The 11,337-nt window shown below is 39.0% G+C and overlaps 1 protein-coding gene across 1 annotated transcript in view; it reads left to right on the forward strand.

The window, feature by feature from the left end:
* Afg1l (AFG1 like ATPase) overlaps positions 1-11,337 on the forward strand; it is a 241,358-nt gene that overhangs the window by 120,230 nt on the left and 109,791 nt on the right. The window contains exon 7 of the mRNA XM_004637478.2: positions 9,828-9,886. Within this exon, the coding sequence (XP_004637535.1) occupies positions 9,828-9,886 (59 nt within the window). The remainder of the gene's footprint in view (positions 1-9,827; positions 9,887-11,337) is intronic.

Below are 11,337 nucleotides of genomic sequence, written 5' to 3' on the forward strand. Positions count from 1 at the left end.
TCTGCACTTGTTATGGGTGGGCTTGGGTTCTGAGGTTGCATTTTGTTCCTTCTCATCATTTTGTGTAGCACTGTGTTCTGACCTTTGTTGTAGATCTTTGTTGTAGTTATAACCTTAGCACGTACTGACGTTCAGGTGCAGATCTACAAAGTTTGGATTTATCCAGCTGTGCCTGGCTTGGGTCTGGCTGCTGTGCTCAGCCCCTTCATGCTGCTGCCCTTGAGGGTGAACCTTTTGTGCCCCTGTGACAAGATGTTCTGCACTGGGACTAGCTGGGTGGTTCTATCCTCTACACTCTCTGCAGGGATTGCAGCTGCAGGGTTATACCCCAGGCCTGTATGCCAGGCCTGAGCTGAGCCTGGAGGGGACAAGGTGGAGTGGGTGGGAGAGGGCAGCTCTTCCACACACTCTCTTGGTCTGGGCTAGGACTGGGTCTGGGGGTTCCCAGAATGCGGCAGAAATTCCTACTCGGCGGGTGGGGTGAAGGAGGTGCTACGGAGTGGTGGGGGGCGTCCCAAGGGGTGAAAGAGGGTCTCACCCACTCTGTGCCTGGGTTGGGACCAGTAGTAGGTCCCGCGGGCGCAGGGTAGCCGGAAGCTCTTCCACACACTCACAGGACCTGGGCTAGGACTGGGTCTGGGGGTTCCCGGAATGCGGCAGAAATTCCTACTCGGGGGGCGGAGTGGGGGAGTTGTGGTGGAGTGGTAGGGGGTGGAAGAGGGTCTCACCCACTCTGCGCCTGGGCTGGGACTAATAGTGGGTCCTGCCGGTGCAGGGTAGCCGCAAGCTCCTAGTGAGTTTATTTTTTAAAAATATCTTAAAAATCATTTATTTATTCATTTGTTTATTTATTAATTTGGTACAGGGTCTCATTGTACAGCTCAGATTCATAGTGATCCTCATGTCTCAGCTTCCCCAGCACTGGGACTATAGGCCTGTGCTACCACGCCTCGTTTTGTTGGCCAGCTTGGTATCAGGCTGGCATGACATGCAGTACTGAGGATTGAATCTGGGTCCTTGTGCTTGCCAGACAGGCACTTAAACTACTGAGCTGTCTTCCTGGCCCTGTAGTGAGTTTAAAGCCAGTTTAAATTATATAGCAAGATTCTGTCTCAAAAAAAAAAAAAAACAAAAAAAGTAGAAAACGAACAGAAAAAGGGCTGGCCGGATAGCTTAGCAGATTAAAGCACCCGCTTAGGCAGACACAGGGACTGGGGTTTGACCTCTGGCATGCTGTGCTAGCCCCACCCCTCAGGTGTGCTGAGACAGCAATTGAAGCAATTTTTTTTTTTTTTTTTTTTCAGAACCAGGGATTGAATTCAGACCCTTGTGCTTGCCAGGGAAGCACTTATTCCACTGAGCCATCTCCTTGGCTCCATGAGACAGCAATTGAGACTGGGTATGGTAGTACAGGCCTGTAATCCCAGCTCTTGGGAGGCTGAAAACAGGTGGGTCACTAAAGGTAAGATCTGTGTAGGGAGACCCTGTAGACCCTATACTAAATAGATAAAAAACAAACAAATAAACAAAAAACCAGAAAAGACAAACAGAAAACACATAATAAAATCTAGCACTACATAGTCAATGTTAATAAACTAAATAGCCGATAAGAAGATAAATATTTTTTAGAATGGATTATAAATAGCAAGAGATGTACTTTAACTATAATGACGCAGACAAGTTGGAAGTAATTGACTGTGAAAAGATAACTCCATATAAATAGCAATGATACAGTGGCTGGCCTGGGGTTATTAATGTCAGACTAAAAACAAATCAGGAGGCCCGGCCAGATGGCTCAGTGGACTAAAGCACCTGCTTAGGCAGACATGGTGGCAAAAAAGCGTTTGATCCCCGGCATGCCTTGCTGGCCCCACCCCGGGTGCCCTGAGGCAGTGATTGAGACTGGGTATGATGGCGCTCGTCAGTAATCCCAGTGCTTGGCAGGCTGAACACAAGTGGATCACTACGAGTCTGAACTACAGTGTCAGACCATGTAGATATGTACAAAAAAAAAAAAAAAAAAAATCAGGAAAAGCTGGTCCTCTCTCACTGTGAAGATAGACACAGTAAATATGGGGGTCAGGTGTCTTGGTTGGCTTCCCAAGGTGATGCAGACAATGGCATCCCTGAAGCACAGCATAGTCTCAGTTGTGGTAGGTACTGCGTGCCTGCTGGCAGGCAGGCCAGAGTCCACAGAGATGTCTTCTCTCTGTGCTCTGCCTGGGACTGAGTGTGGGGTCCTCCTGGAGAATGCTTGTGCAGGGCTAGCCCTTTCCCTCCACAGTTTATGGCAGCAGTAAGCCTGAGTCCTTGGTTTTTGGGCTGTCACACTGCGGTTTACATTACAGATAAATCAAGTATTGGCATCATGGTTTGTGGAACACAGTTTTAATCCTATGACCAGTTCAACAACAGAGTGCCTTAAGTACCAGAGTGAGCTACATAATTTTCTAATGTGGATATTTAACTTTATACGTACTTCATGTAACAGTCTAAAAGTACATCCATATTCCTATAATGCCTCCTTTATCCTTTATGGCATAGTAATTGACCACATGTATAAATGGTATAGGAATATGGATCTTTCCTGAAGTTCTTACAGATTTTAGTGGTGAATCCATAGGGTCCTGGGTTTTCCTTAAGTGGTAGGTTTTTTTTTTTTTTAATTGCCCCATTCTCATCCCCTTTCCCTCCCCATCCTTCCTACTACCTCCATTTCTTGGTCCTCTTCTCCTTTGAGAAAGATCTAGCTTTCTACTTCCCGCTACTTACTTTTTCTTTTGCTCTTTATTTTCATTTTGTGTTTCTCATGTAAGACAGACTATGTGATATTTAAGCTTTTTATCTCCTGGATTTCTTTTCTTTTCTTTGCGGTACCAGGGATTGAACTCAGGACCTTGCACATGCCAGGCAAGTGCTTCTTCTATTGCGCTATCTCCCCAGCCCCCTATCTCCTGGATTTCTGTTTTGTGCTTTTTTATGGACTCTAATTCTTTGCTAAACTGGGCATTTGTGTTTTGTATTGTTTTGTTTTGTTTTTTGTTCCTGCCTCAGGTTTATTTGTTCAAAGAGCACAGGAGGACACCAACCCCACAACAGATGGTACCCCCGGGGTCACACCAGTCCTTCTGTTTTTACATCAGCAGATAAGAGGCTTTTCCTGTGGAGCCTTCACAGGGGACTAGGCACCTTTGGGGGCTTGGGCAACTTTGGGATCCTGGGCTGGAGCAGAAGCTGGAGCCTGGGCTTTGGCTGGAGTCTGGGCCTTTGGCCAGCAAGGCCTGCAATACCCTTGGCAATCGGGTATGGATACACTTTCGAAGCTTATGGTGGGCAATATAGGCAAGTTGAGCAAGCCTGTAGTTTACTCCCTTTGGGATGATCTTTGGTTTCATCTCCTTGGGTTTGGCGAGGGCCTGGATAGCCTTGACGCATGCACTCATGACTTGGCATTGTTTGCTTCCATCTTCTTGAAGCCCTTCTTTCTGTGCTTCTTGGCAAAATGCATGTTCCCAAGGAACTTGGGATCTACCCCCTTCAGACATTCGCATCTTTATGACTGAGGTTTCTTGATGCCATTTCTGTGCCATTTTCAGGACTGGTTGCACGTGGTGTGGTTCTTGGGCTTGGCCATAACTGCACTGTAAACTGCATCTGCCAAGTGCCTGGAACTGGAAGAAGAAAAGAACTATGGTTTTTGTTTTGTTCAACTTTTTAATAGTGTGTTCAGTAAACTAGTACACTGATCATTTTGTTTATTAAATCTATTACTTTTTCTTTATTGCCAGTTTGTGTGGCTTGTGTGTATGACTTATTGATCATCTTAGATATACAGGCTTATGGTTTTCATGACAAAGATAAAATATTTAGGAGACAAGAACATTAAGACAACTATTCCTATATTCCATGTGTTCAAACAGCTGGAGAAACACTGAGCATGATAAACAGAAACGTGAAAAATACATCAACGGGCTGGCCAGATGGCTCAGTGGACTAAAGCACCTACTTAGGCAGAGTGCAGCAGCCTAAGTAGGCTTTTGTAACTATTATTTTGTCAAATATGTTTTCCCCTTTGAGGATTAAAATTATACATATGTAAAATTGCTTGAAGTTGTTCCATAGCTTAGTTATTCTCTGTTCATTGCTTTCCTTTTTTCTCTCTGTGACTGATTTTGGGTTGTTTTTATTGCTGTGTCATCAAGTTTGCCAAAATTTTACCATTTCTATCCAGCATATTACATATGGTAATTTTTATGTCTAAGTTTACCGTGAATCATTCATCTTTTTCTTTTTTTATGTAGTTGGTACAGGGTCTGCAGGATCTACAGGGTCTCACTACGTAGACTAGACTCATAGTGATTCTCCTGTTTTCAGCCTCCCAAGTGCTGGGATTACAGGCGTACACCACCATGCCCAGTCTCAATTGCTTTCTCAGTGTGCCCTGAGGGTGGGGCCGGCACAGCATGCTGGGGACCAAACCCTGGCTGAACCCTTGCTGCTGCACTCTGCCAGTAGGTGCTTTAGTCCACTGAGTCATCTGGCCGGCCCATTGATATATTTTTCATGTTTCTGTTTATCATACTCAGTGTTTCTCCAGCTGTTTGAACACATGAAATATAGGAATAGGAATAGTTGTCTTAATGTTCTTGTCTCCTAAATGTTTTATCTTTGTCATTCACAGATCTGTTTCTATTGGTGAGTATTTCTATTTCTATATTATTATGAGTATTTCTACATTTTCTATTTCTTTGCCTGCCTAATAATTTTTTATTTGATTTCAAATATGTAAATTTTACTTTGTGGGTTTTGGATATTTTTATATTCCTATAAGCTTTGTTGAACTTTGTTCTCTTTCCTAGGAACAGTTTGAGTCTTAGTATTGCTTTTAACCTTTGTTTGTGGGGCCATAACAGCATTTTATCTAGGACTAATATTTCCCATTACTAAGGTAAATCCCTAGAAGGACTGAATTAAGAGACTTCCAACCCAATTGGTGGAAAATTGCTTTCCCCACTTATTTATTTATTCTATTTGGAATTGAATCCAAGGCCTTTGCACTGAGCTACAGTTCTTTTTTTAAATTGTTTTTTTTTTTTAAATTTTTTTTTTATTTTTAAGGCAGAGTCTTTCTAAGTTGCTGTTAGCCCAGATTGGGCTTGAACTCATGACCTTCCTGTTTTAGCTCCCCAGAGTTCTGGGATTACAAATTTGTACCACCAAGCATAGTCCTCTGTGATGGATTACCAGCTCATGGCCAACTTGTTACATCCAGCTGAATTGGAGGAGCATGGTGTTGATGTGCTGAGTGTGGGAGGCCCACTTTAGGATTGTTGCCAGAAGCATAAAGGGCAGAACTGGAGAAGCAGTTGAAGGGCTGTTAGGGAATCTGTCTGGAGAGGCTGTCTGGAGAAGCTGTCGGAAGTTGCTGGAAGCTGCTAGTTCACTTGGTTCTGCCAGGAGACCTAGTCATGCTAGCTTTCCTGGTAAATTTGGTTGTTCTTGTGAGAGGAGGATCTTGAGACCTCGTTGTCACTGAGAATGGCTGTGGTTCACTTTGGGTTAGCTCTGGTTCTCATCTTGAGCATCACTTCCTGGCTCTAGAGGGGAAGGTGGTGCACTGCTCAGCCTCCTGGAGAAGCTTGTCGCATTGGCTTTCCCGATGGGAGCTCGGCTTTCCTCATCATTGGAGGAGCTTGGGACATCACTGCAGCTGAGGATGACTGTGGTACATTTTTTGGGAGCTCTGATTCTTACCATGAACATTGCTTCCTACCTCTGTTCAGGTCCTTCAGCCTGCAGGCACAGATCCTTCATCCCGCTGGCACAGACTTTCTAGCTGCCAACACTGACCTTTGGGCATTCCCAGTGCAGATCCGTGAAACAGGCCCGCATGAGACATTGTCGCAGGCACTAGGCCTCCAGTTGGGGTGTGAGACATTGTTATGGGCTCTAGGTTTTCAGCTGGACTCATGCAGAGTATTAGCATCCAGGCTCTCACCTGGATTTTTTGGTCTTTCATATGTGGATAGATTACCTGCACTCTTTGTATATTATTCTTTGTGTGATTCACTAAAATGATCTAATAAAATGTGTTCTGTATTGTTCATCTTGCAAAAAGCCCAAACCAGGACACCCTCTAAACCTTCCTGATGATTCTTCTCCTGGCTTCATGTAGTCACCTTACACTGTACTCATGTGTAAATATTCAGCCTCAGACTCTGGGGATACTCTTAACTGAGCTCCAGGGTTTCTCACCAGAGAGCTCTTTGCTTGGGTGCTCTGCCCTGTGAATCCAGCCTACCCTTTCGTCGCTAGACTCCCATGCATCTTTGCCTGAGTTCTCTGTCCTGGTGTAGCACCTAACCAGTTTCCTGCAGCACTCTACTACAGGCAGTTGTCATGCGTCATGCCTACTGCATTGATTCCTCATTCTGAATAACTAATAACTCTGCTTTGTTACTGGTGTCCAGAGTTTACACAAAGCTTCATACACTAGGATCAGGGAGCACTTAAAGTCTGTCCACCGTAGTGGAGCTAAACATGATGTGATGGAGAATGTGTCATTTGAGTAATAGAGTGTATCATATTAGAAGGTAGAGGAAAAACCGCCAGCTCATGCTGCCTCTGCCTTGCGTCCTCTCTACCCTCTCTCCTTGGTGGCACCTTGCTTTTAACTAATTGTTGCTACCAAAATAATCTAAAGATATTCTTTTCTTTTAATCTGTAATAAAATATCTTGAATTGTCAAATCCATTGATTCTGTTAAATCATATAATTATTTTATGTTTATAAGAAATTGCTTTTTCACTTTTTGTTCTAATTGTTTTTCTTACTCAAAACCATTTTATACATATATATAATCCACTTTGCTTTGACTCCTTTTAAGGAAAAAAATCTACATATCTATGTGCATCTCTAATGTACCTATGTGGTTGTAAATAATTTAATGGTAGTCTTTGCATGTATTCATCTGTAAGTATTTTCATAGTTATTCACTGTGGAGAATTTAGAGGTTCTTATAGCATTCTCTACAAAATGAATGTCCTGTAATTTCCAGTACTCTATCTTATAAGACCAAGTGTTCATTTAGGTTTGTTCAAAGATCATTAAAAAAAATAATAGGCAAGAACTGCTGAATTTTTAAATAGTATTTGGAAAATAATGACAAATGTTGATATAAATATATTATAAAATCCTTATGTCTAAGAAATATAATGTTAAACAACTAACAGTAAAATTTTTGGTAGCTAAATAACATTTCAGAAGATGGATCTAGTGCACTGATAATTAGCATAATATTTGAATTGCAGAAAACTCTTCAATTTAATGAGTACAATCCTTTTTCACTTAAGTGTCCTATAAAAACCTAAAGGTTTTCAAGCCAAATGATTTCTGTTTAGAATTCTATTTAGAAAATACTTCTCAGCAAAAATTTTTGCATTATGTGCCCTTATAAGGGAAGAGTTTTTAGATGTTAACCCTCTAGAAAATTAAATCTATGAGATATAAAAGCAGGATTTTATTCTGTTTTAACTTTGCTGATGAATGGAAATCTTTTAATCAAGAATATTCCAAGTGGGCCTTTACATCTCTTATTGTCATTAACATCCCAAAAGGTGTGTGCTTGTTTAGCCACCTCCAGAACCAGATATGTCCCTTTAAAAGGATAGATGTTATTTTACAAGGCCAAAGTTTTCTTTAACATAATTAAACTTTCATTAGCATAATAGTTTTATTGTTATGGAAGTTAACAGTCGTTTTTAGAAATAATAGTGTTCTTTGATATTTACTAGTTATGCATTTTTTCTAATAAATTTTAAGAGTTAAATGAGGCACAATTGACATATAATAAGTGGCACATATTTAAGTGATATAATTTTAAAAATGCTGACATAAACTAGATATGGTGGTGGACACTTGTAACCCCAACTGCTTGGAAGGCTGAGGTGACAGTATAGCAAGTTTCAGGCCAGCTTGGGCAGTTTAGTGAGATTCTGTCCCAGGATAAAATGGGAAGGGCTGGGGATGGATCACGGTGGTAGAGAACTTGCTTAGCACTAGTGAGGTGCTGCGTTCAATCCCCAGTACTAAAACTTCACGTGCATGTACACGCACATACATCTCCAAAATTTCCCTGTGCCCTTGTCTCATTTCTCACTGCCAAAAATACACTGTCTTTTCCAGGTCACCATTAATTTTCTGTTTATCACTCTAGATTAATTTGTGTTTTTCAAGTGTTACATAAATGGAACCACAAAGAATATAATTTTGGGGTGGTCTGGCTTCTTTTACTCTGCATAATCATTTTGAGAGTCTTCTCTTTTGTCGTTTGCCTAGTTTACCCTTTTTCATTGCTGAATAGTGTTTCTGTGCACGAATATACTGTGATTTGTTACCCAAGTGGGAAGCGTTTGGATTGCTTCCAGTTTCAGATATTACAAAGAAAGCTGAAGTGTTTAGTTATTATAAGTACAGCTGCTAAAAAATGGAATGTGTTTAAAATTGTTTTATTTTCAATTCTTACCACATCCTGTCAATCATGCCTATCAACATTTATAAGACATGTTTTTATGCACCTTTCCTGGTGACTTGTGGTAAGTAGGGTAAATATGGAAATACTTAACTTGAAACCTGTTTCCTGCATTTTGTCCATTTTACTCATTAGAGATATTAATTATAAGAAGGAAAAAAATTCAGTTTGAATTTTGAAACTCTAACAACCTGGCCAGCATTATCTTACCTTTTATAATATCCCTAAATAAAAAATTTAAATGTAATGGAGTTGAAGCCCTAGTACCTTAATTAACCAAAGAGCTTATGCAAATGCTTTCTTCACTGTAATGATGTTATCATGACTATTTTTCTAAAGAGAATAAATGTTTTCTAATGATATTTTATTTCCATAAGTATATGTAGCAGTTGAAATCTATCACACTTATGAAATATTCTGTAAACAAGGAAATATAGAAAAGATCCCATTATACCATACTAAAAAGGGATGAGACACAATATTTTTATTATTGAGAAAACTTTACTGTTCCAGTTTTATAATTTTTTGAAAATCAAATAACCCATAGAGTGTTTAAACAAATGTTTTTATGGAATGTCATTTCAAATTCTTAAACATTTTCCAAAGAAGAAGAGTAGCCAGAGCTCAACATTTGCCCCATTGGGCTTGCTTATTCTTTGCAATAAATATATTTATGTGTAGTAAACATCATTGACTATGACATGTACATATATTAAAGCCCTTTTCTAAGTAAATAATGCCTCTTCTATGTGATATAGTTTTAGTGTACTTATAGTTCTGTTAAGAATAGTTATAATTTTCAGCAAGTTCACTTAAAGTGGTATTTCTCTACAGTAATGCTATATATATATATATATATATATATATATATATATATATCTTAATACAAATGCAGGAGCTGTTGTATTATACTGTATGTTTTCTAAAAGACTAATCATATTATGCCATTTTTACTTCTTTCCTGAAAACTTACAGACTGAGTAAAGAAGCGTATGATTCTTTTCCCGATAGAATTCTATATATTCATGTATTAGGTTCTTTTAACTATATCATCTTCTTCTATTGGTGTGTTGATTTAAATTTTGGGAGTGATAGCTTGCAAATGTTTTCACTGCATCTTATGATTGTTTAAAGCTAATTTGAGCTATGAGTCATCATTTTTTTCTTATTAAAAGTATAGTGAATTTTATGTGGCTCTTTTCTGTTTTAATCAGTAGGAAGCTTTATTTGCCAGACTAAGAGACAAACTGCTATCATGATTTAAGCTACATAAACAGCTAATAAACTTTTCTTTCAGACCTCTATAAGAATGGACTCCAAAGGGCTAACTTTGTACCTTTCATTGCTGTCCTGAAGGTAAGAAAGATCACTTACTTGTGTTCAGTAGTTGTGACATATTGACAGGTAATCAATGGCTTTTGCTGGTCCTATAGTCAAGCCGAATTCATTTTGATATTTAGATAGTAATATTCAAAGACACTAAAGGAGAAAATAATCTTTTTATGCAGTATTCATCCATGTGTACATGGGAAAATTACCAAGTACAGTATACTCTAAATTATTCTCTAACTGAAACATTCGATAGTTTGCATTTTATAAATTTTAATTTGTGGTTTGCTCATAATTATTAAAGTGGGATGTTTAAACTTATATATTTATTTCTGAAAAAATGTTTAATGTTCCCTATTTCCTTCAGCTTAATGGCCATTATTAATATGTTTTCCCAGCTATTAAAGTTGCTATTCTAGAATAGCATTATTACAAAAATATTCTAATATATTTAAATGTGATTGCCATCAAGTTATCATGAAATTATGTCAAGTTGAGGCACATAAATAGTTTAAATATTTGTGTGTATCATCACTGCATAGAGTTTAAAATAGTCTTCACTACAATATGATTAAGAATAAATAACCTCTTTTCACTGTTAATCTTTCTTTCTTTCTTTCTTTCTTTCTTTCTTTCTTTCTTTCTTTCTTTCTTTCTTTCTTTCTTTCTTTCTTTCTTTCTTTCGTGTTTTGAGACAGTCTCCCTGTATAGTTCAGGCTGGCCTGGAACTCATTATGCAGCTTAGATGGCCTTCAACTTGCAGTGATTCTCCTGCCTCAGCCTCCAAAATGCTGGGATTATAGGCATGCACAACTATGTCTGGCTTTTTATATTAATTTTAAATAATTTTTATATGATTATTGAATAATTCCATAACCTACCAATATTTATTGAAACATACCATGTTTAAAGTATCAGCTAATACATACTGGATAATATAATTATAAAATAGGTCATATCTTACTTGTAGATCATTTACAATCTAGTTGAGGTTATAGAATGCACATAAATACAATAGAAAGCAAAATGTGAAGTACTTCAGAGAAGCACAATTATGTGCCAAAAGCATAATTTTCATAATTTTAGGTACATATTGTTTCCAAGTCCATATCAACCTCTCTGAAAAAGAAGATAAGGTTGGATTTAACAAAAACTAAAAATTTAAAAGATTTTATAAAATATTTTGCCAGAGTCACAATCAGACACAGACAATTGTTTTGATATAGACTTTAGTTGGAATTATTATTGGTATCAAACTTCATTCCCTGTGCTATACTTAGGATATTTAAACATCTGAGGGCTGGCCAAATAGCTTGGAGGGTTAAGGCACCTGCAAGCAGGCGCAGGGGCTGGGGGTTTGATCCCCGGGGCCTGCTGTGCCAGCCCTGCCCCTGGGGTGTGCTTAGATGGTGATTGAGGTTGGGCGTGGTGGCGTGTGCCTGTAATCCCAGCACTTGGGAGGCAGTAAACAGGAGAAT

This window comes from Octodon degus, unplaced genomic scaffold (genome assembly GCF_000260255.1).
Source record: "Octodon degus isolate 3935 unplaced genomic scaffold, OctDeg1.0 scaffold00090, whole genome shotgun sequence".
NCBI lineage: Eukaryota > Metazoa > Chordata > Mammalia > Rodentia > Octodontidae > Octodon > Octodon degus.